Consider the following 25,783-nt stretch of genomic DNA (forward strand, 5'->3'; position numbering starts at 1 on the left):
GGTAACAAAAGTGAGTAGGAAGTTGGATGATTGGGAAGCTTTTAAAATCCAAACAAAGTCAACTAAAAAGAGCTACAAGGGAAAAGATGAAATATAAGGACAGACTAACCAATAATATAAAGCAGGATACTAAAAGTTTTTTCAGTTATATAAGAAGTAAAAGGGAGGTGGGAGTTGATATTGTACCACTGGAAAATGATGCTGGTGAGGTAGTAATGGGGGACAAAGAAATGGAAGATGAATTTAATGGGTACTTTTCATCAGTCATTACTGTGGAACACACGAGCAGTGTGCTAGAGGTCTGTGAGTGTCAGGGAGCAGAAGCGCGTGCTATTGCTCTTATAAAGGAAAAAGTGCTAGGCACACTCAAAGATCTTCAGGTGGATAAGTCCCCTGGACCAGATGGACTACATCCCAGAGTCCTGAGAGAGGGTGCTAAAAAGGTAACAGCTGCATTGGTCATGATCTTTCAAGTATTGCTCGATTCTAGCATGGTCCCAGAGGACTCGAAGATTGCAAATGTCACTCCACTCTTTAAGGGAGGAAGGCAAAAGAAAGGAAATTATAGGCCAGTTATCCTAACCTCAGTTGTTAGGAAAGTGTCATTAAGGATGAGGTTTCAGGGTATTTGGAGACCAATGATAAAACAAGTCAAAGTCAGCATGGTTTCTGTAAAAGGAAATCTTGCCTGACAAATCTGTTAGTTCTTCATGGATGCAACAAGCAGGGTGGAGGCAGTGGACGTTATTTACTTGGATTTTCAGAAGGCACTTAACAAGATAAAATCCTATGGTGTTACAGGAAAGATACTGGCATGGATAGAGGAATGGCTGACAGCCAGGAGGCAGTACGTGAGAATAAAGGGGGCCTTTACTGGTTGGCTGCCAATGACTAGTGGTGTTCCTCAGGGGTCGGTATTGGGACCGCTGCTTTTCACATTGTTTGTCAGTGATTTAGATAATGGAATTGATGGCTTTGTGGCAAAGTTTGTGGATGATACGAAGATAGTTGGACGTAGGTAGTGCTGAGGAAGCACTGCAATTGCAAAGTGGCAGATGGAATACAGTGTTGGGAAATGTATGATAATGCATTTTGGTAAAAGGAACAATAGTGTGGACTATTATCTAAATAGGGAGAGGGTTCAAACATCAGAGGTGCAGAGGGACTTAGGAGACTTCATGCAAGATTCCCAGAAGGTTAATTTACAGGTTGAGATTGTGGTAAAGAAGGCAAATGCAATGTTGGCATTTATTTCGAGGGGAATAGAATATGAAAGCAAGGAGATAATATTGAGGCTTTATAAGACACTAGTCAGGCTGCACTTGGGAGTATTGTCAACAGTTTTCGGTCCTATATCTCCGAAAGGATTTGTTGGCATTGGAGAGAGTCCAGAAGAGGTTCACGAGGATGATTCTGGGAATGAAAGGGTTAACATATGAGGCGCATCTGGCAGCTTTGGGAATTTAGAAGAATGCAGGGGTATCTCATTGAAACCTACTGAATGTTGAAAGGACTAGATAGGGTGGATGTGGAGAGGATGATTCCTATGGTGGGGGTATGGAGACCAAGCGGGCACAGCCTCAAAATTGAGGGGTGAGCTTTTAGAACAGAGGTAAGGAAGATTTGTTTTAGCCAGAGTGTAGTGAATCTGTGGAATGTTGTACCACAGACTGTGGTGAAGGCCACATCTATAGGTATATTTAAGGCAGAAGTTGATAGTTTCCTGATCAGTCAGGGCATCAAAGGATATGGCAAGAAGGCAGGTTATGGAGTTGAGTGGGATCTAGGATCAGCCATGATGGAATAGCAGAGCAGATTCGATGGGCTGAATGGCCTAATTCTGCTCCTATGCCTTATGGTTATCTAGGGTGTCATGGTAGAATAGTGGTCAGAGTAACACTATTACTGTGCCAGTGACCCAGGTTCAATCTTGCTGCTGTCCGCAAGGAGTTTGTATGTTTTCACCACGGCTGCGTGAGTTTCCTCCCACATTCCAAAGACGTACGGTCAGTAGGTTAATTGGGTGTAACTGGGTGGTGCGGCCTTGTAGGGCCAGAAGAGCCTGTTACCACGCTGTATCTCTAAATAAACGGACCGTCTCCTGGGGCAACCTCTCATAATGAGCACAAATCTAGGGAGAGCTCTTTGAGGAGGTGGCAACAACGACACAACTTAGAAAAGAGAGCAAAGGAGATAAAGGATCAAGACCGAGCAATTCTTTGAGGAGACCCTTTGAAAAAGATCTCTTCCTTGTTGAATCGTGTTTAATTCCATTCTCATAACACATGAGGATGTTCTGCAAGTCCTGAAGAAATAAACAAATAGAAAACTGAGTCCCAATTAAAATAAAGACCCAAAACAGTACAGACAATAAAAATTAATTATAATTTTTTTTCTTGTGCAAAATTGTAATAATCTCTTCATAAATTACTAGTAAATCTGTAATAAACTTAGATAAAGAAAAATAACCAGTTTTTGTCAACATCCTATACATGCAAGTCTGGTCAAGTAACAGAAGTGGAATGAGTTATCCCTTTTGCTTGTTATGGCTACTGACAAGAGCAAAAATGAGGTAACAATAAATTCATCGATATTATTTTTAAATCACAGCTTCATTTTCCCTGATTGGATCTTGCTGAAGAGCTCTTCGTCCAATGGAACATATTTTTGTAGTCTTTGATCCAGGAGATAAAGTCTGTCCTTAATCACTCTTGGGTCAAATCCCTCCTTTCTCATCTCTGTTTTCTGGAACTTGTACGTCCCTACGAATGTGAAAATAAAGAAAAGGGTCAGTGTCAAAAATAGTGGATGATCAGAGTTTGCTGTGGTTCACTGGGGGTAGCCCCATCACATCCGAGTCAGAGGGTCATAAGTTCAAAGTTAAAATTATTATCAGAGTACACACTTTAGCCAGAGGGTGGTGAATTTGTGGAATTTATTACCGCAGGCAGCTGTGGAGGCCAGGTCATTGAGTGTATTTAAGGCAGAGCTTGATAGGTTCTTGATTGGACACGGCATCAAAGGTTACGGGGAGAAAGCTGGGGATTGGGGCTCAGGAGGGGGGAGGAAAGAAAAGGATCAGCCATGATTGAATAGCACAGCAGACTCGATGGGCCAAATGGCCTACTTCTGCTCCTATGTCTTATGGTCTTATGTCACCACATACAATCCTGGGATTTCTTTTCTGCAGCCATACTTAGCAAATCTATAGAACAGTAACTGTAAACGAGATCTGTAAACTAAACATCGAGAACTGTAAACCTTAAACAAACCGTGCAAATGCAGATAATAAATAAACAGCAATAAATAACAAGCATGAAATAACAATACAACAGAGTCCTCAAATGAGCGTAGTTATCCCCTTTTTTTCCAAGAGCCATCATGATGGTTGAGGGGTAGTAACTGTTCTTGAACTTGGTGGTGTGAGTCCTGAGGCTCCTCTACCTTCTACCTGATGGCAGCAGCGAGAAAAGAGCACGGCCTGGGTGGTGAGGATCCTTGATGACTGATGCTGCTTTTCCGTGACAATGTTTCACATAGACGTACTCAATGGCCGGGAGGACTTTTACCCATGATGTACTGGGCCCAATCCAACACCTTTTGTAGGATACTTTGTCAAAGGTAGTGGTGTTCCCATACCAGGCCATAATGCAGCCAGTCAGCACACTTTACACCACGCATCTATAGAAGTTTGCCAAGATTTTTGACGACATGCCAAATCTCCGCAAACTTCTGAGGAAGTACAGGCTCTTGCGTGCTTTCTTCACAATTATATTTATATGACGGGTCCAGAATAGGTCTTCTGGGATAGTGACACCCAGGAATTTAAAGTTACCAATCCTCTCCGCTTTGATCCTCCGATTATTACTGGCTCAGGGACCTCTGGTTTCTCTCTCCTGAAGTCTACGATTAGTTCCTTGGTCTTATTGATATTGAGTGAGAGGTCGTTGTTATTACACCACTCAGCCAAATTTTCAATCTCCCTCCCATGCACTGATTCATCACCATCTTTGATGCAGCACACAACAGTGGTGTCATCAAGAAACTTGTATATGGTGTTGGAGCCGTACTTAGCCACACAGTCACAGGTGTAAAGTGAGTAGAGCAGGGGGCTAAGTACACAGCCCTGCAGTGCTCCTGTACTGATGGAGATTGTGGAGGAGATGTTATACCAACCTGAACTGACTGGGGTCTACAGGTGAGGAAATCCAGGATCCAACCGCACAATGGGGTATTGAGGCCAAGGTCTTAGCGTTTACTGATTAGTTTTGAGGGGATGATGGTGTTAAATGCCAAGCTGTAATTGATAAACAGCATCCTGATGTATGCACCTTTGCTGTCCAGATGCTCCAGGATTGTGTAGACCAGGGGTCCCCAACCTTTTTTGCACTGCGGACCGGCCGACCGGGGGGGGGGGGGGGTGAAGGTTGCCACTGGACAAGAGTGGCAGTGAAATGTGTTGTTTACCCAAAAGACTACAATGACCATGAAGCCTTGCGCGGGCACCAATGTGCATGCGCGTCGTGACCTGCCGATTCCCCCCCAGCCAAGCAAATACTTTTTGGCGATTCTGTTCGTGGGGGTGGGTGTTAATCACTACCAGAATATAGGTGATAAGTGGGTAATACACTCAATTTTGTTTTTAAAAGGGTTTATCTAACGAATTTAATATTAAACACAGAGCGCATATTTTCCTCGCATGAATATAATGATAAGTCATTTATCAGGGGAGCTTGAAGTAAGTGTTGAACGAACTTCCAGTAGAAGTGGCAGAAGCAGGTTCGATATGATCATTTAAAGAAAAATTGGATAGGTATATGGACAGGAAAGGAATGGAGGGTTATGGGCTGAGTGCAGGTCGGTGGGACTAGGTGAGAGTAGCGTTTGGCACGGACTAGAAGGGCCGAGATGGCCTGTTTCCATGCTGTAATTGTTATATGGTTATATAGGTCACTTATAAGTCAATAGCATCATAACATTTTTAGTAATATTTGGATATTAAACGCACAGCACATGTTTTCCCTGTATGAACATATAAAATTATTGAAACACACCAATATCGCCGAATCAGTGGAAGCCCTGGGCTTGTTTCCCTGCAACAACACGGTCCTATTGAGGGGTGATGGGAGACAGTGATACTCGAAGGGGGTTCCTGATGTCCAGTCTATTCCGCAGTTTAGTTTTCATTGCATTCATTGCAGAAAACTCCGCTTCGCAGAAAAATGTTGGAAATGGAAGCAACGTTTTCAGTGCTTTCATGGCTATCTCAGGATATTTAGCCTTGACTTTGATCCAAAATGCCGACAGAGATGTTATGTCAAACATACCTTTCAGCCCGTCCTCATTTGCAAGCTCAAGGAGTTGATCGCCTTCCCGCCCTGACACGGATGACACGCGGGTCATGACCTCACGTGCGTAAAGGCTGATGAGTGGCTGTGACAGGGAATGAGGAAAGGTGCAGCTGACTCATATCGCCAATCATTTCACTTCCTCGCGGTCCGGTAGCGCATGCTATGCAGCCTGATACCGGTCCGCGGCCCGGTGGTTGGGGACCACTGGTGTAGAGAGCCAACGAGATAGCAGCTGTTGTAGACATGTTTCACAATCATGGTTTCACACTTATTGACCTTCAGAGGAGGTACTAAGCTCAACCTCCATCTCCTCTTCTGCTCAGCTGGACACAAAAAAAAACCCTTTTCAGGGATGGAGAGGGATTTTTTGTGTCAGTGGTGCACTGGTCAACATCAACGAAGGAAGCTATTTGCTTTCCATCTCATTAAACACAAGGTAAACGCTACGGCTTCTCGGGGGGAGGAACGCTCTTCCAAAATATTCCCAAATTTCCGGCCGAGCTCGGACCACCACGTACCTGTCTTGCTCACTGCTGGCAGAAACCTCAGGAACACAGGCCGTGCATATGGCGGCAAAGCCATCTCAAGATCCGTGTAAAACTTCTCCAAGTCTATCCAGCCACTGGAGTCTGCTATGGCTGCCATCCCAGCTCTACCTTCTACACCTAATCGAAGGGGTAGGGAAGAAAAGAGAAGAAAGGTAAGACTACAGCAACATCTGAGCAATCCAATGTGGTCAAGTTCTCAGCAGTTGGTGCGATTGTACTCCTGTATGTCCCGCAAATAAAGATCATAAGGTCAATCGAGGGGAAGGGAATAATCAGCAGGTAAACTATCCACTCACTTTGCCCTTCTGTTTCTTCAACTATATGCTCAGTGGCTACTGGGTGCATGCTTGCGATCTTCTGCTGCTGTAGCCCATCCACAAGGTTCGGCATGATATGTGCTCAGAGATACTCTTCTGCGCACAGTTGTAATGCGTGGTTATTTGAGTTACTGTCACCTTCCTGTCAGCATGAAGCAGTCTGGCCATTCTCCCCTGACCTCTCTCACTAACAAGGTGTTTTCCACCTGCAGAACTGCTGCCCAGTGATCTTTTCTTGGACCATTCTCTGTAAACGCCAGAGACTGTTGTGTGTGAAAAATCGCAGGAGGTCGGAAGTTTCTGAGATACTCAAACCATCCATCTGGCATCAGCAATCATTCCACAGTCAAAGTCACTTAGATCAAATTTCCTCCCCATTCTGAACCAGCTGTTCATACAACCATCCACTACCTGCTTCCATGGCTTCAGGTGACCATGAATGGGGGCGGGGCGGGGGTTAAACAGGTGATACACCTGGTCCAAGAGTGATCTGCAGGCTAGCGGAAGGAAGGAGCGCCTTACACCTCCTTTGGTAGAGACACATCTCCACCCTGCCACCCCAGCATAGACTATCACATCATTTAATTCAGAGCTGTTTGAGGTACCTCATTGCTAAGTTGTCAGTCTTATTTCCCTTAATACATGAAGTCAAAGTCAAAGGAGGGGAAGCTAAAATCAAGAGGGCACACGTTTAAGATCAGAGGGACATCATGGGGCAGCTTCTTCAAGCAGTGGCTGGAGCTACTTTTAGAATGAGCTGCCAGAAACAGTGGTTGCAGTGGGCACTACAGCAATATTCAAAAGCCGTCTAGATAAGCAAATGGATGCGAGAGGGTTAGAGAACTACGCGTCAAATGCAGAACGATGGTGCTAGCTTGCTGGGCATAGAGTCAGCATGAATGAGTTGGGCTGAATGGCCTGTTTCTATCGAGGCAGATTGACCGAAAGCTTCACTGTGGGACTTCATAGTTATTCTATCTGTTGTACTGCAAAAGATTTTTTTTTGTTCTCGTCGGGTCCCTTCTCATATCTTTGCATAGGTTAAACAAATTTATGTTTTTCTTGTTTAATGCGTCTCTGATGCTGCTGCAAATGAGCTTGTCGTTGCACCTGTGCAGACGACGATAGACTCATCTCTGAGCTGAGGACAGCGAGCTCCACCTCTGACACTTGGAGCAGATTGGGAACGTGGTCTGTGCTGTTATAGTTGCAAATAGACACAGGCCCCTTGCACAACTCATCCATTGTGGTGCTCTTCTGCCACAAAAGCAGTTGCTCAGATTCCTTGAGCCCACAGCCTTCCCATCATCCTTCAGCCACCTACCCAGCACATTCTCCAACAATGCCCGAGTCTTCAAGCAGAGCACTAACCCTGGCAGTTTTCCTATTGCACAAGACTTCTCATTTTGTTAATGATTAATGTCATCACCACATTCTGAGACACCCGTCAAAAGTGTAATTTTATGCTCCAATCTGTAAAATGGACAGCAAAGCGCAGTGGGGGGTGGGAGAAATGCACAAAGTGCTGGAAGAACTCGACAGGTCAGGCAGCATCCATGCAGAGGAATGGACAGTCAACATTTCAGACTGAAACCTCTCATCAGGACTGGAAAAGAAGGGGCCAGAATAAGGGTGGTGGGGGGGGGGGGGGAAGGGAGTACAAGCTGACAGGTGATCGGTGAGACCAGGTGAGGGGGAAGATGGGGAAAGGAGGGATGAAGTAACGAAGCTAGGAATGGATAGGTGGACAAGATAAAAGGCAGAAAGAGGAATTTGATAGGAGAGGACAGTGGACCTTGGGAGAAGAGGGACACCAGATGAAGGTGATGGGTAGGTGAGAAAGGGTAGGAGGGAGCCAGGATGTGGAATGAATAAAGAGAGGGGGAGGAGGAGAAATTAATATTTATGCCTCAGGTTGGAGGAGCAACACCTCACATTCCAAGTCTAGACTCATCGTGGAAGTAGAGAAGGTCATGGACCAACATGTTGGAATGGGAGTGGGAAGCTGAATTGAACTGGGCTGCCACCAGGAAATCCAGCCTTTTGCGGTGGACAGAGCAGAGATGTTCAATGAAGCTGTCCCACAATCTACTCTGATTCTCAGCTATATAGATGAAGCCACGCCGGGAGCATTGGATACAGTAGACGATCCTGACAGGCTCACAGACGATGTGTTGCCTCAGCTGGAAGGACTGTCTGGGGCCCTGTACGGTGGTGAGGGAGGTGTTGTAGGGGCAGATACAGCACTTGTCCCGCTTGCAGATGGGGAGTTGGGGAGAGGTGGAAAGGGGAACCTAAACCCACCCTCTTCCTTCTTATCAGATTCAAATCATGGTCCACCTACTTAAAGAGATTGTGAAGCTGTTTAGAATAACTTTTCGCACAGAATGCGACACCAGGTCTGTCTAAGCAGACCCCTCTCCCCACCCACCCCCGCCAACCAACTCCCATCCCCTTGATCTTCCATTGTCTCTGAACGTTGACCGAGAGTGGGAGCACAGAGCAAACTCACTCCTTCTGCAACTCAAGACCCCGGGACCAATAAAGGCCCTGTGGCCACTGTTAGTGTTGACACAGACCAGAATTGATCCCAGAGGCATCCTGGTGTGCTTGGCGCTCGTTTAAACCAATCCGGTCTTTGGGGCCACATGGGTTTTTTAAATGAGTATGAACCACCACTATCAGCTCTGCTCTCAGAGTTTTAGTGAATCTAATAGCTCCATCTTGATCTTCTCTCTTCTATTTGTTACAAGAATAGCCAATGCCATGCAAGCTCCAGCTGTCCCACATCATCTTACCAAGCACACGGCCTAAATGCCCTTTCGGTGTCATTTGCAAAAGGCCTCACCAGAAACCTATGCGTACCACCAAACAGAAAACCACCATCGAGCCACCTGGAGGCTGTCCACTTAGAACAGAGGTAGGGTGGAATTATTAGCTGGAGGGTGGTGAATCTGTGGAATTCGTTGGCACAAGCAGGTGTGGAGGCTACATCAGTGGGTATATTTAAGGCAGAGGTTGATAGATTCTTGATTTGTTAGGGCATGAAGGTATACGGGGAGAAGGCAGGAGATTGGTTGCTGAGGGGGAAATGGATCAGACATGATGAAATAATGGGGCAGCCTCTATGGGTCAAATGCCCCTAATTCTGCTCCTATGTCTTATGATCTTGTGGTAAACCTGAAGGTGAGAGGGCTTTCCAGCTGAAACCTAGAACAGTGCATTCCAGCTGAATTAAGAACTTAAAAAAAAAGAACTACTCTTATGAGACCAACTCACGTCCACTGCCGATAGTCTCTTACCTGGTACCTCCACTCCATAGACAACAACATCGGCCATGCTGAGATAGCGACTGAGAATTCCCTCAACCTCTGTGGTCGACACGTTCTCCCCCTTCCAACGGAAAGTGTCCCCAGTGCGGTCCCGGAAATACATGTAGCCGTAGTCATCCATCACCAGGACATCACCTGCTTACAGCAGGGGACAGATGAGAACATTGCTCCGAGCTACACTCACACGAAGTTCCTCTCAATGGTTAGTTAGAAATACATAGGCAGATATGGTGGTGGAAACAGAGTCAACTGAGGTTTTCCAAAGCAAAGGGGATAATACTTGCAAAAAAACTGAAAGGGAAGGGTGCATGGATTACTTTCTGAAAGAGTTGGAGCAGATCAGAGGAAGGTGAACCACTCTGGCAGTTCACAATGGAGTACAAGCTGAAAGACACACAGCAAATATTATTCTGTGGTATACCAGCAGATTGTTCTAATGGGCTAAGTAATCACTAACTGATTACCTGCGGGATCCAAGTCTTTCACAAACAAGGAATACAAAAAAAACAAGGCATGAGAAAAAGCACAGTAAAGTCCACTGCCAAGCAGAGAAGAGTTTGAGATCAAAGCTCCTCCCAGGTGAAAAAATAATAACATAGGTTTTGTTGTACTAATCACTTTGAGCTTGTTCAGATATTAGTGTGGAGATGGATGGAAAATGTACCTGGAGTTGGATCTTCTCCTGTATGTGACCCCTGTGTTACAAGGCAGTCCTGTTGGAGATAGACTGGCCTACAAATGCTGGCCAGGCGTCCACTGTCACAACTTGAGGACCCACCCTGACAGCTGTCACTACGATCTGGGAGGAAACCATTCTACCCTTCAGCCATTTCAAACCCAGATGCGCAGCAACTCTGGAATTCTCCCGTGCCAGAGGAAGTGGTTCAGGTGGGTACAATTAGTGGATTTAAAAGACATTTGGGTAATTGTGTGGATAGGAAACTTTTAGAGGGACATGTGTCACGGACAGACATCTCGGTCAACATGGTCAAGGTGGACCAAATGGCCTGTTTCTCTGATGTATGATGCTCCCACTGGTCAGTTACAGGTTGACCCCTTAACTAAATGTGCTTAAGTTTCATCTCATTCAGTACCCACTATAGAGGTTAAATGAAGAAGATTTAGAATAAAGGGCAGGAGACACAGGCATTTCCATCTGAGGTTAGTAATGGAGGAAGAAAGCATCAACATTAGACTGAATAGGTAGATGAAGGCATATGGGAACAAGGCAGTTATTTTGATTGCAACTACTATCCTAAATGGAGGTAAGAAACAACAGAGACAAGATGGGCTGAATGGCCTGTTTCCATGTTTATATGATGAATCAGAATGTTTTGATGAGGTCAGTACCTTGGAGTACTTGTTGTAGTTGCAGGATGTGATCAGTAACCTCCCAGATCTTGGACCTGCAGCCCATGAGAGAGGACACAGCAGAATCTTGCTCACAAATTAGGGGTTTACACACAACATACAGATTTCTGGTTTAAAAGGACATGCAGTTGGCATGCAAAACCAGCCTGAAACAATTGAAAGTGGAATATTTTCCATTCTCTCTGCACAGCGAACAACCAGATCCTCATCACCACCACATTTTGTTCAATAGGACAGTCTATTAGACAGCAGTGAATGAGACCAGGCTGCAGGCCCAAGCCCTTGTCCCTACTGATAAGAGATTCCAGCTCTGGTTCATCGGGTAATCATCTCCAGAGCAACGAGGTCATGAAATTGCTCAAATCCGTAAGTTTTAATGTAGCCACAGTGATATCCCACTACTGAGGAAGTGTAGTACTGTCAAAAGCGCCACCTTCTGGTGGAGCTGTTTAATTGAGGCCTAGTCTGCACCTCAGGCAGATATTAAGAGGTTCCAAAAGCAATTGATTGTTCTAAAGCAGAGGGCAACAACCTTGTATCCTGACAATATTTATCTTCATACCATGCAAACAGACCATCTGGACATTACTGTTTGTGAAATGTTGCTGTGTAATTGGCTAACATTTTCTGCAATACAACAGTGACTTTACTCTTAAGATAGCTATTGCTATAAAGCAATAAAATCTCTGGAAGCCAAGAAGCAGTGTGCTGGAAATGGAAGACTACTGTTTCTTTGTTTTACGAACCATCTGAGATTCTGTTAACTTATCAATATAGCTTTCTTCAGTGTGTTACAAATCTTGGACTGGATTTAGGCTTGGCTTGATTTAGTCCCTGAAAATGAAAAAGGTAATGTTTTTTTAAAAAACACTTTCCTTTTCCTGAGTGCCTCCTTTTGTTTGTTTGATCTGATTGGCATGCCTCTGGTGATGAGTAAACGTTGACAGAACAGCGAAGTACCAAGTGGCAACTTGCTGTATGTCATCTTTCACTGCCATGCTGACGAGCCGCTCCTGGAGATCCAAAGTCATCCTGTTCCAACCACTCCTTACCAGAGAGATAGGCCATGTCTCCTTTCTTGAACACATCGCGGGCAATCTTTTTGGTTGTCGCCGAATCATTTACATATCCATCAAACCTCCGCAGGGGGTCACCCTGAACAATACGGCCTACCAGCTGGCCTGGCTCACCTGGGCAAGAGAAAACAGACAACGTGTAACAGCTAAATCCCTGCAGTGCTTAAAATGCAAGGAGGGAAAATGGCATGCATGCACACACAATTCTGTGGCTTCCCCGAGAGTCCCTGGACAATGAGGAGTTGGAAACTGATCTCTAACCTTTATTCTACTTGCAGACAGCTAATGACATATGGGGGTAACTTTCCTTTTTAAATGCAAAGAGGATTGAATCCTATTTTGACTTGGGTTGTTGCTAGGTTACCAGAGGTCATGAGGATACCTGGTTGACAGGGGATGCAGACACCATTGGAATCTCGAATCAGCTCCATCGTTTCCTCGTCTACCTTAACCAAACGGATCGGGTAGATGAATGGCAGAATGCGGCTATTAAATCCACAGGCGCCAGTCTGCAAAGAAAAATCAAATGAGTTAACATTAGACCACGGCCCGAGATTGCAAGAGTTCCCAAATATACACTTAATTCTAACAAGCTCATTAAGTTCCAGCAGCACACCAAAGCAACCAATCTTTAGCCAGAGGGTGGTGAAAGTATGGAATTCAGTGCCATGGATGGCTGTGGGAGCCAAGTCTTTGGGTATATTAAAAGCGGAGGTTGATAGGTTCTTGATTAATCAGGGTGTAAAAGATTATGAGGAGAATGCAGGAAGATGGGGTTGAGAGGATGATCAATCAGCCATGATGGAATGGCAGAACAGACTTGTTGGGCCAAATGGCCTAATTCTGCTTCTATGTCTTATGGTCTTATAAATTTCAGACAATTTACTCTACTGCACACAAATCAAAGGACCAACTTTCCCAGTAACCTGTGATTACAAAGAATTTTCTTGTGCCGTTTAACAATTGTTTCAGTTGGCATCAGCATTAGAAACATTCACACTGTTGTACAGCACCTGATCACCTTGCTGCAATATCCTATTCCCTGCAAGTGACTAGAAAACTAGACCAGAGTTTGGCCAGGGTTGCGTGCTTAAGTATACAACAGGATGCATTTGCTTGGTGCCTTCGGCGCAATGAAGCATTTCAGGCACCTGTTCAAGAGTTTAATCAACAGCACAAATAACACCTTCAATGCTGTGTGAACTTCCCAGATTAACACTGGGAAGATTTATTCAGGTGACCATGTGTTTTATCAAAATATAGATTTAAACCCAGTGCCTTAAAAAGGAGGAAAGTGGAGAGGTTTGAGGGGGGAACTAAAAGTCTGTGTTGTCGGAGGCACTGCTGCCATTGCAGTGAAAACAAATGATTAACACAAAAGAGACTGAAGTTGGAGAAACACAAGAATTCTCAGAGGGATCTGATACAGGAAAAACCTTAACAATTGCAACACATCAGTGAAGGTCTACTTGGAAAGCTGTGGGAAGTTCAGTGACATTGGTATTTCTTTATGCAGAATTGCAACGGTGAGAAACATGTAACACAAACAAAATGCTGAAGGAGCTCAGCACACAACTGCAATCACGAAGAAAGCACGGCAGCACTTCTACTTCCTTAAGTCTGAGAAGATTCAGCACGACATCTAAAACTTTGGCAACCTGCTATGGGAACACCAATACCTTTGAACAGAAAACGCTACAAAAAGTAATGGATACGGATCAGTCCATTTTGGGTAAAGCCCTCTCCACCACTTAGCACACCTACACAAAGTGTTGTCACAGGAAATCAGCATCCATCATCATGGACCCTGACCACCCAGATCACGTTCTCTCCTTGTCGCTGCTGTCAGGAAGAAGATAAAAGAGCCTCAGGATTCACACCAGCAGGTTCAGGAACAGTTATTCACCTCTCAACCATTAGGTTCTTGAACCAAAGGGGATAACTTCACCCAACTTCAGTTGCCCCATGATTGAAATGTTCCCACAACCTATGGACTCACTTTCAAGGACTCTTCATCTTATGTTCTTGATATTTATTTATTTATTATTATTTCTTTTTCTTTTGTATCCGCAGTTTGTTGTCTCTTGCACAATGGTTGTATGTCCAGTAGGTTTCATTGATTCTAATATGATTAGATTTGATTAGATTATGAAGACACGCAGTCCTCTTTTATTGTCATTTAGTAATGATACAATAATATGGTTATTGGATTTGATTTTTTGCCTGAAAGAAATTAAATCTGGGAGTTGTATATGGTGACATATGTATTTTGATAATAAATTTACTTTGAACTTTGAAGTCAGGCAGTGCCTATGGAGAGGAATAAACGGTTGATATTTCGGGCTGAGACCCTTCATCAGGACTGTACAGAAGTGGGAAGACATCAGAATAAGAAGATGGGGGGGGAAGAGGGGAAGGATTACAAGCTACAGGTGGGGGGGTGGGGGAAATGAAGCGAGGGGCTGGGAAGTGGTAGGTGGAAAAGGCAAGGGACTGAAGGAGTCTGATAGGAGCGGAGAGTGGCTCATGTGAGAAAGGAAGGAGGAGGAGCACCAGAGGGAGGCAATGGGCAGGTGAGGAAAAGAGAATAAAACGAGGAATGGAAACAAAAGAGAGAAGGAGAGGGGAAGAAATTATCGCAAGTTAGAGGAATCAATATCATTAGAGAAAGATGTCTTTGGAAAAGATTGAAGACTTAACATTTAAGACAAAAGACATGGAATAAGCTCTCACAAACAGTAAAATAATAACCAAATGGTATTGGTTGAGGAGTGAAATGTTACACAGAGAGATTAGAAGCTCTGGCACTATTTCCTCTGGCAAGAGCGCAGTGGATGTGTAAATTAGTAAGCAGGAGAAAGACTGTTCTTGTTGGAAAGTCACGGCAACGGGGGAGTCATCGGTTTAAATCATCAGGAAAAAGGAAGAGCGAGGAGGAACAGCTTTTTGTCCAAGCGCCCAAAAGGCTTTGTCACAGTTAATGCAAAGTTCGAAGAAAATTTGAGGCAAGGAAACCATACAGAACTGGGCTGAGATAAATGAAATCGGTTTTAAATACATCAAAGAATAACAAACACGAGAAGATCTGCAGATGCTGGAAATCCAAAGCAACACACCACAAAATGCTGGAGAAACTGGTGAAGGGTCCTCGACCTGAAACATCAACACTTTACTCTTTTCCATAAATGCTGCCTGACCTGCTGAGTTCCTCCAACATTTTGTATGTGTTGCTATGTCAACGAATACAGCAGATTTAGACAAAATGGTCTTTTGCTGTGCTGCAGAAGCCTCTGGAAGGATGGTGGAGTGGAGCAAGGAATAGGGACATTGCAGTCCAATTAAGTGACACAGCTGTGTTCGCATTCTCACACGTACAAAGTGAAAACCGCTCCAAGACGTGGACGCTTGTTTTGCAAACCATTAACACAGCCGACGTGGTGCCAAGCGCCTACAGTACCTTGCTGTCAAAGTTTCCCAGGCTGCAGTTGCATTCCGTGGCCCCGTAAAACTCAGCGATCTGTGGGATCTGGAAGCGGGAAGTGAAGTCCTCCCAGATGGACGGCCGCAAGCCGTTTCCCAGGGCCATGCGGACGCAGTGCTCCTTCTCCACACTGCGCTGGGGCTGGCTCAGGAGATAACGGCAAATCTCCCCGATATACTGGATAATCTACAGAAGAAAGCGTGCAGTATATCCTCAGGATTTGGGTAAAACTGAAACAGTCAGGAATTGAAAAAAATATATACTACTGAAGTTTTATTTTAAAATTATACAGAAGCAACTGATTTCAGAACTATGTTGGCAGGAATTGATGTGCAATACCAAAAGTCAACATGTGTTTTATGATTCAGGGGATATGATAAATCACAAGTGGGATTCACATGGCTGGCAGACATAACAGAATTCTGTACTAGCTTATACATGTTTATAGGCAAAGAGCATCCAGGAGGGTCAATATGCACAGGGAATTCTCCAGAATGAAGCTGCCACTTAGAAGAGAGTCTCTAAGAACCTGCTATTCTCCCTCACTAGAGAGTTCCTGCGAGTCAGTTCTTGAAGCCAGTTCTCCAGATGAGATAGAAAGATTACAGAAACGAACCAGACCTGTATTCTCTGGGATTCTGATAGTACTTGCTGTTTCTGAGATCATTTACAAACGAGAAGGCAACAGATTCCAAACAAATTGATTCCACGACTGACTCACCGTGCACCTGTACTTGATGCAGTCATCCCAGAAGCGAGAGGCAGAGAATTTTCTCCTGATAACAACAGTCAGTCCATGTAAAAGGCATTGCCCTATTCCCACAATATTCCCTTGGGAAAGAGGGGAAAAAAAATACTTGAATTAATGATATGCAAGCCAATTGCTGCAGAGTTTAGTGAGAGTGATCAGCATGTGGGGTTGGATAGAATTGGGAAGGTAGTCGGGGGGTATGTTTAACACTAACGTACTAAATGGATGCAGAGGTAAGGACCAGCTGGTGCATTAAAGCAGTTCATGCTTGTAATGGTTGAAGCATCATGGTGGGCACTTCACCCTTCCCACATCCCCAACTCCTCGCCCACTCCAACTGCCCCACCGCTTTCCCCCGATCCTCTGTTGCTCCAATGTGACCCATTCTCTCGGTGCCACATCTTCCCACAGCCAGCAAACGTGTCTGCCTGATGGGATGATTCCAGGCCGTCATTACAGGGAGGCACAATTAGTAAAACAATTACCTCACACTCCAGCAGACCGGGTTCGATCCTGACCTCTAGTGCTATGTGATGTAACAAGTTGGCATTGAGCTGTGGTCTCTGTTGAGGGCATGCCTCAGACAAACAGTAGTTGTGTTTCTGTTTTTTTTTTTAAGGTTCATAGTATATAAAAAGTGGAGTTTGGGGTCAGGTTAGGATTTAGGGACGAATTAGAGGTCAGGCCGAATTCTAAGCCTTTGATCTGCACTTGAAGGCCAGTAACGCGGACATGGGACTCCTGTGGTCGGACATCGGTCTGGCAGACCAGTGTGGAAGAGGGTTGGTGCCCACTCCCACCAGGTCAGTGAGTGGTCAATGGATTACGCAGTTGGAGTTCCACGCTGGCAGGAGGAGCAAGGTCCAATGGGTATGTGGATCAGTGACACCCGAGTTCGAGGCCAAGTGTTTGGTGACCGCAAGGTCCTGGGCTTGGCATCGAGGATTGAGGCCTGAGAATTGATTGGAAGGCCGGAGGTCAAGGCCGATGGCAGGAGCCAGTGCCTGTGAGTCTCTGCATGTCTGCTGGGGAAGTAAAAAGCCCAATGACTGCTGGAAGCTGGAGGCTGAAGCAGGCCTGTCCTGGGGTTGGAGGACTGTGCACATGTGTGGGTGGGAGGGAGGGAGGGAGGAATGGGGCCTGTTTTGCTGTCGTGGTTTTATCGCTAGTTATGTTCTGTGTAGATCTGCTGAGCACTGTGGGCCTGCTATGTTGGCATGGAAATGTGAAGTGACATTTGCTCCCATCGCACACTTGGATTGGTAGTTAATGCAAATGATGTATTTCACTGTGTGTTTTCATGTTCATGAGGTAAATAAATATGAATCCTGAAATCTGCACATTCTTCCTGTGAGAGCCTTGGCTTCTGGGTGTCCTGTTTCCTCCCACATCCTCAAATCTGCACATTCTTCCTGTGAGAGCCTTGGCTTCTGGGTGTCCTGTTTCCTCCCACATCCTCAAGATGCTCAAAGTTCAAAGTAAATTTATTATCAAAGTACATACATGTCACCATATACGACCCTGAGATTCACTTTCTTGCAGGCATACTCAGTAAATCCTCAATAGAATAATAACTGTAAATGTATCAATGAAAGACCACATCAACTTGGACGTTTAACCAGTGTGCAAAAGACAAAAACTGTAATTACAAAAAGAAATAATAAGGCTAATTGATTAACTGGAGATTTTAAATTGTCCCTAATGTATGGAAGAGGCAGGATCTGCGGTTGAATGGAATGGGGTTAGCATTGGATTGGTTTAAGTGGGTGTTTTAAGAGGGATGTCCATTTAAGACAGATGTGGAGAAATTTCTTTAGCCAGAGGGTGGTGAATTTGTGGAATTTGTTACAGCAAGCAGCAGTGGAGGCCAGGTCGTTGGGTTTACTTAAGGCAGAGATTGATCAGGTCTTGATTGGACTCGGCATCAAAGTTTGTGGGGAGAAGGCTGGGAAGTGGGGCCGAGGAGGGGGGGAGAAAGAAAGGATCAGCCATGATTGAATGGCTGAGCAGACTCGATGGGCCAAATCGCCTCATTCTGCTCCTCTGACTTATGGTCTAAATGGCTGGTGCAGACTCAACGAGCTGAGAGGAGAGTTTCTGTGCTACACAATTCTTTGACTCTTACTCCAACAGTCTTTTCAGAAGAGCACATGAAACAGGGGCAAGATTGGGCTGCAAGGTTCCTTGGGTCTTCTCAACCATTCAATAAACATCATAGCTGATACGACCTTGGCCTCAACCCTTTCACACTCTTCAAAAACTCTACTCCCCAGAAGTTCTGATATCCACTGGACCAAAAATACTTCACAACTTGGTATCTAGAGTTCTAGATTTAGATTTAGATTTAGTTCTAGATTTCCAACAATTTACAACTTACAGGGGGAAAAAAAAATCTCATCTCAGTCTTACTCATCCCTTAACCTGAGATGCCATTTCTACTCCCTCATGAGGCAAACACTTCTGCAACGTTTAGCCAGATGTCTTTCACCGAGATCACTAATCACTCATCTAAATTCCTGAATAGATGGAGCCTACTCACATGGAGCAACCATTCCCACAAGTCAGCTCTCTCATCACAGGAATTAATCTGGTCAACATTTTGCACTGCCTCCAAGTACATCCTTCCCTGAGGTCAGGAGACATGTCTGCAGTACTCTGAGTGCATCTGACCAGATTTAGCAACACAAACACAAAATGCTGGAGGAACTCTGCAGGTCAGGCAGCGTGTATGGAGAAAAGTAAACAGTCGACGTTTCAATTCGTCTTGTACAAGGTCAACCACTGAACTCCATTTGGTTATACAACACCACATAAAGAATACTGTTTCTCACATAGTAGTAGTCATAGTCATACTTTATCGATCCTGGGGGAAATTGGTTTTCGGTACGGATGCACCATAAATAATTAAATAGTAATAAAACCATAAATAATTAAATTGTAATATGTAAATTATGCCAGGAAATAAGTCCAGAACCAGCCTATTGGCTCAGGGTGTCTGACCCTCCAAGGGAGGAGTTGTAAAGTTTGATGGCCACAGGCAGGAATGACTTCCTATGACGCTCTGTGTTGCATCTCGGAGGAATGAGTCTCTGGCTGAATGTACTCAATGTCCTTTCAGTACTTGACTTACCTCCTGTATAGCTACTCATTTAACCTGTCCATAACCCTTATTTTATGCAAACAACACATTTCACTGCATGTTTCGATGTAGAAATGTCAAATAAAACTAATCTCCCTGTCTAGTCTTTTTAATTTTCCCCAGACAAATGTTCTCTTGGCAATTTACTTTCCTCACCAGCTTTCATATTCAATATACCTGGAAACATTTCACCCAGTCCAAGACGTTAAGCAGATTGTAAATATCAAAAGTGTCACCCTGATACTTGAGGCTTCTCACACGTTACAGCTTGTTAACTTGAACATGACCAGTTTATTCATGGTGTCCAGCTCATCTGTTAACCAATCCTCCACCCACAATACATTATCCTCAATCCCACAAGCATATATCTTGTGCTGTAACGCATCAAATGCATTTTGGAAAATAACACACTGAATGATCCCCAATAGTTCCTTTGTATCCTGTCAGTGACATCCTCCAATAATTCTAATACACTTGCTAATGCTATTTCTCTTCCATAAAGCAACATTAATTCTGACATAAAACACATTTTCTGTTTTCATCCCTTAACGGATTTTTACCATTTCCAAAGAACTGACATTAGACTCTAGCATTTCAGAAAGCAATAAAGCTCGAGGGAAGTTTATTGCGTTGCCCCTGTGACACGTGTTATTGTTAGCTGTGACCTGGAGAACAATTTAGTATTATGAGAGAGTCTAGGGCAGTCTGGGAGAGCAAGTGATTTTTGGTCATGTTGGTTTTTCTCAGTAGCGGCACAGAACAATAAAAGACGGGAAATTCAATCTCCCAACCTGAGAATATTTAGTGGAATAACACAAGGACATTATGTTATCTCAACTAGAAATTCCTCTTGGAGAATATCTAGTTGCTCGGGACACAACCATCCAGACTAATTGCTAACTAATCAGGACAACTGTCACCACTGCTTCATAGTCATTGTGATGACCATCCTGGAATTCCTAAACCAATTCTACCATCACCACACGGACTATCGCCAACTACTCAAACAGTGCGTGGTGACAGTAAATACTGGCCTTCCAAATCTCCTGAACAATTTTACCTTATTTGTCCGTTGGTTGAGTTGGAGAGAGCCCTTTCCGGCCTTTCGAGCCACTCCACCCAGCACTCCCCTGATTTAATCTGAGCCTAATCACGGGACAATTGACAATGACCAATTAATCTACCACCTGGTACGTCTTTGGATTGTAGGGGGAAACTGGAGCACCTGGAGGAAACCCATATGGTCATGGGGAGAACATACCAACTCCTTATCGGCTGCGGTGGGAATTGAACCCCGGTCGCCTGGACTGTAAAGTGTTGTGCGAACCACTATGCTACCGTGAGTTTGTACTCAGCCCACAACCACGCGAGTTTCCTCCGGGTGCTCCGGTTTCCTTCCACAGTCCAAAATGTGCCAGTTGGCAGGTTAATTGGGCATTGTGAATTGTCTCCTGGTTAGGTTGGGTTTAAATTGGGGGGATTGCTGGGCAGCGTGACTTGAAGGACCAGGAGGACCTATTGCACACACTATCTCAATAAATAATCAAAAATGAAAGACCTTCGGGAGAAATGGGGGAAAAGCTTCAAGGGATAAGACAAAGGGGAAATAAACAACATTCACTGAACAAATCAATCCAAATGTCACAATGGATTTACTTGCAAAATTTTTTAAACTGAGAAAATGATGTCTGAACGGAGCATGGAAGAGAAAGTGACAGTGGGATCCCTGTGCTTTGAAAATGGTGAATGGCTTAGTTGCTGCCTCCCCTTCCCACCCATCCGGCCCACAACTCCCAGCCAGATTACCTGCAGAGTGATAGAGAGGCAAACAGTCATAGACAATGTCATCAGTGCGCATACGATAACCATAGTAGACCAAAGCTGCCATCCGGTAATATCTGGGAAAAGAAAGATTTCCACACATCACTCAACTTCTCCAAAGCAAGAGCTTTCAGGTATCGCCGAGCCATTCCTGGTGCGCCGGGTCGGCTGCGACAACCAGGTCAAGCCAGGCCAGGGCGATGGAATGACCGAGAGCCCGTGAGATGAGGCATCAGCTTTGGCAGCGTGTTAAAGGAGAAAATCTGAGCCCATCATCTATGCCAAGCCTTCACTCTAAGACCGAGGCAGTGTTGTTCAAACGTTCATTTATTATCAAGGTGTACAACTCTGAAATACTTCTTCTCCAGATAGCCACGAAACCAAGTAAAGAACGGCAGCACAATTAGCGACCCCCAAATCCCCCCCTCGCCTGCACAAAAGATGAAAACAAAAACAGAACAGGTACATCAACCCACAAATCCTCCTCCTCACAGAGAAAAAAAAAACAAGAAAAATGAAAAATTGTGGAAGGTTGTTGTGCAGAAATCGGCTGCTTTATGGAAACATGTTTGACATCAGGCTCCATAAACTTAAAAAATGGCAAATGGTGCTGTGGGAGTGGCAACCTCAATTTTGTGCAGTTGTTCCCTGGGAATTACATCACATGCCAGCTGTTTCCACAGCTGGAAAGTAAAAAAAGGACACAACTTCTTCCCCGCCAGCACTTCAATATTCCTAAGGCTATGGAGCCTGTTGTGTCCCTCTGCTTTACAGTTTGAGCACCCCTGCACAATATGTGGCACCCCATCAGCTTGCCTCTCATTTAAAGCACCAAAACATCCATCTCAACAGCCTCAAGGCTAATCGTATCTACTTCCGTAACACGAGCCGTGTTAAATACTCCCTGCTGGATTGTTGTCTCTGGAGCTTCAGGCTTCAGGGGCTAAAGGGCAGCCTGACAGAAAGATACAGAATTAAGAGAGGCAGAGATGAGGTAGGTAGTCAGAGCCCTTTCCCCCAGGGTAAAAATGTCAAATATCAGACGATTCAGCTTTAAGGTGGAGGTTGGGGGCAGTTGGTGGAATTTAAAGGAGACTTGTGAGGCAAGTTCTATTTTATTTATACGGAACATGGAGGTGCCTACAGCAGGCTACCAGGGCAGATTTGAGAGCAATGTTTAAAAGATATTAAAACAAACAGACTAGGGAATGGAGGGATGTGGACCATGTGCAGGCAGAGGGGTTCAGTTTAATTTGGCATCACTATGCACTGAATGGCCAATTCTTGTGTTATACTGTTGTATCCTCCTTCTGCTCCTTCCCTTTTCACCAATTCCAAATACCACGCAAACAAGCATGTGGTATAAACCCCCAATCCCATTAACAAAACCTGAGGAAATTCAGGTCATAATATGCTAATGTATTAAAGAAAACAGCACTCCTTCACCAACAGTTCCGTCCTTTACTTTGCCATCTGTTCACAAACAAACTCACACTTAAAGCTTAAACAAGCTTCAGACCACTTATAAATCACCGAGGCCTACCACCATACGGCCTTGCTCCATCTTGTCCAAGCTTGTCTGCTGATGAAAACCTCTCCCGTGCCTTTGTCATTTGCCAATGGCATTCAGTGGAACTTTCCTCATTCTCTTTGAAAATTTAGGGATCTTCCAGAACTCTGCTGCACCTGTCCCGACCCTCACTCTCATTCATTCATCACACATGTACTTGGCTACAACACTCAACCAACACCTTGATTTCTAAATTTTGCACACATTCTTTTATAAATCCCTCCTTAGCCCCATTCCTTCCTCCTGAATGCTGAAAGGCCTAAATAGAGCAGATGTGGACATTGATGTTTCTTACAATGGTGAAGCCTAGGACCAGAGGGCACAGCTTCAGAATACAAGAATGTCCCTTTAGATCAGATGAGGAGGAATTTCTTTACCCAGAGAGTGGGGAATCTGGGAACTCATTGCCACAGGCGGCCGTGGTGGACAAGTCATTGGGTTTATTTAAAGTGTTGGTTGATGGGTTCTTCATTAGTACGGGCATCAGGGAGAAGGCAGGGGAACGGGGTTGAGGGGGATAATAAATCAGCTGTGATGAAAGGTGCAGCAGACTCAATGGGCTGAGTGGCCTAATTCTGCTCCCATGTCTTATAGTCTTCGTAATCAGAATCAGGTTTAATATCACCGGCATGTCATGAAATTTGTTAACTTTACGGCAGCAGTACAATAGAGAAAAAAATTGAATTACAGTATATTTCATATACATATACACACACACATATATTAATTAAATAGTTAAGTTAAAATAAGTAGTGGAAAAAAGTAGTGAGGTAGGGTTTAGGGGTTCAGTGTCTACTTAGATATCATACAGGAGAGAGGATAATCTCCTCCCACCCTCTCAAATGTCTCTCCCTAATTCTGTCCTCTTCTCAAACCTAAAATGAACCACTCTGCCATTGATTCACGGCCAAACCTCTGGACTTCACTCTCCGAGCCTTTCCACTCTTTTTTTAAATCTCCTTTAAGACACACCCTGCAATGCAACGTTTCGAGGAAGCTATCTGTCATCGGACCTCACATCTCTGCACGCAGCTTGGAGCCTGGTGCTATCTGTGTGGCGTTTTCAAATTCTCTGTGACGTCCATGTGCTCTGGTTTTCTCCATTTCCCAAATGTATGTGGGCTGGTGGGTTAATACTGCCCTTAGTATACATTCTGGGAGATAGAGAAGAATAAAAATGGCTTCATGTAGCATTAGTATAAAAAAATGGACGCATAATGGCTGGTGTTGCCAACTTGGTTCTGTGTTGTATCACTTGATAACTGACATTCCTTTGAAAAGCCTTGAGACGTTTCATTATGTTAAAGGTATTATTTAAATAAAGAGTGCTGTTATCATCAGATCCCAAAGTGAGAAGACAGCAGGAGGGAACTGGCAGAGATCTTCGAGTCAACAGGTGGCAAACTATTTCAGCAAGTCATAAAGAACAGAGTTTGTCAAACCTCTCCACGTGCCCACATTCAGGGCTCTCCACTGACTCATCAGCAACAGACTTCTCTCTGCCTCCTGTTGAGAGTCTGGCACAGTATCCAGAGAGATGGGGGGTGGGAAAGAAAACATGGACAGCTGACAGTGACTCAGGTTTGATCATCTGTTCTCCCTGTCAGAAAAGGAAGAGAGCGAGGGCAACAAGCAGTGAAAAGAAGACACAATCGGAAAGGGAATTTGAACCGCAAATAATTAACTGAAGAATACAGAGTCCCTACTGCTCCCACAGGTCATTCCTGGCCTATGCATAATTTTTCTGGTCTCCAACAATCCTTTGGTGGCTGACCCATAGCCAACAGAGCAACAGGTTCAATTGTTGCACAGCAGCCCAATAAAATGGATACCCATACCTGCTACACTGGCTGAAATCTTTGTGAATTTCCCCTCCCAAACTCAAGACACAAGGGGTGGTCAGCGAACACAGCACAGACCGGAAGTCAACTGAGCCCCGTGCGTTCCAAGTATCCGCTTAACCAGACAGACCATCTCAAAATGACCACGGCCAAGGACGGGACAGGCTATCCTGCAAGCTTGCATCTCCAGAAGGTAAACCGAGCGCTTCTGCAAGGATTCTTCTGCAAGAACTGCTCGCCAACAAGCTGAGCAAATGATCCACTACACTTGCAACCTTCTAAAGAATGGAGGGCACCACTGCATATAATTAACTTCTGTTGACTTTGTTTGCAAACGGCTGCAAAACTTGAACCCCAGAACATTACTTGCTACTGCGGTCATGCATCAGACCTGGACATGATGGCAATGTTTTGTGAATTGCAGATTCTGCAATATTGGATTTCTACGGCAAAGTTTTGGCCATTTTTGAATGTGTACCTTAATAAAGAGCAATGAAGTGCTTCAGAGGTGTGGTGACTGTGCTAATATGGAGACATGTAGAAGGTGATATGTGTACTGCAAGCTCTGATGTATAGTAAAGATGAAAACTCCCAGTTGGTCAGTTTCCTAGTGATGCTAGTTGAGGGATAACCGCAATTGAACGAAAATTCCTTGATTTGTCAATTAGTGGTTGTTATGTCCAACTAGGAGGGCAGATGAAACTCTGGTTAAGCCTCTTACTGAAAACACGACTCCAACATTAAGTCTGAAATGTTAAAACAGACCTCTCACATTTTTGAACACAAGGGTCAAAGAATTAATGATGTTCGGTTGTGACTGTGGTGTTAGATTGAGCGAGTCAAGTGACAAAAAGTGGGCTCAGGGGCTTTTGATATTCACGACACACGGGTCCTTACCTGCTGTGGACAACAATGGCTGCCTTCGGCATCCCCGTCGTTCCTGAAGTGTAAATGTAAAACAGTCGATCTGCAACAAAGCAGTACACATTTGTATGGAGAGGAATAGTTAGCTTCTCTGACAGTAATGTGAATAAACCAATTGTATGTCTTAAGTGACAGTTTGTACCATTAAGTTAGACAGAACAAGAGATTCCTGTGATTGGTTAGCCATCTTATAGAGTCATAGAGCAGTACAGTGCAAAAAAAAGGCCCTTTGGCCTGTCTAGTCAACTGCCTACTCCCATC

General features: G+C 44.5%; 1 protein-coding gene across 1 annotated transcript in view; it reads right to left on the reverse strand.

The window, feature by feature from the left end:
* Nucleotides 1–2,268: 2,268 nt before the first annotated feature.
* Nucleotides 2,269–25,783, reverse strand: part of slc27a4 (solute carrier family 27 member 4) — a 68,912-nt gene continuing 45,397 nt past the window's right edge. Inside the window, exons 5-13 of the mRNA XM_063073571.1 lie at nt 25,496–25,565; nt 21,173–21,264; nt 16,198–16,307; nt 15,453–15,662; nt 12,378–12,504; nt 11,972–12,109; nt 9,519–9,683; nt 5,870–6,016; nt 2,269–2,762 (exon numbers count right to left, since the gene is read on the reverse strand). Of these exons, the coding sequence (XP_062929641.1) occupies nt 2,605–2,762; nt 5,870–6,016; nt 9,519–9,683; nt 11,972–12,109; nt 12,378–12,504; nt 15,453–15,662; nt 16,198–16,307; nt 21,173–21,264; nt 25,496–25,565 (1,217 nt within the window). The 3' untranslated portion in view covers nt 2,269–2,604. The remainder of the gene's footprint in view (nt 2,763–5,869; nt 6,017–9,518; nt 9,684–11,971; nt 12,110–12,377; nt 12,505–15,452; nt 15,663–16,197; nt 16,308–21,172; nt 21,265–25,495; nt 25,566–25,783) is intronic.

The sequence above is a fragment of the Mobula hypostoma genome, chromosome 21, assembly GCF_963921235.1.
Source record: "Mobula hypostoma chromosome 21, sMobHyp1.1, whole genome shotgun sequence".
NCBI classification, from domain to species: domain Eukaryota; kingdom Metazoa; phylum Chordata; class Chondrichthyes; order Myliobatiformes; family Myliobatidae; genus Mobula; species Mobula hypostoma.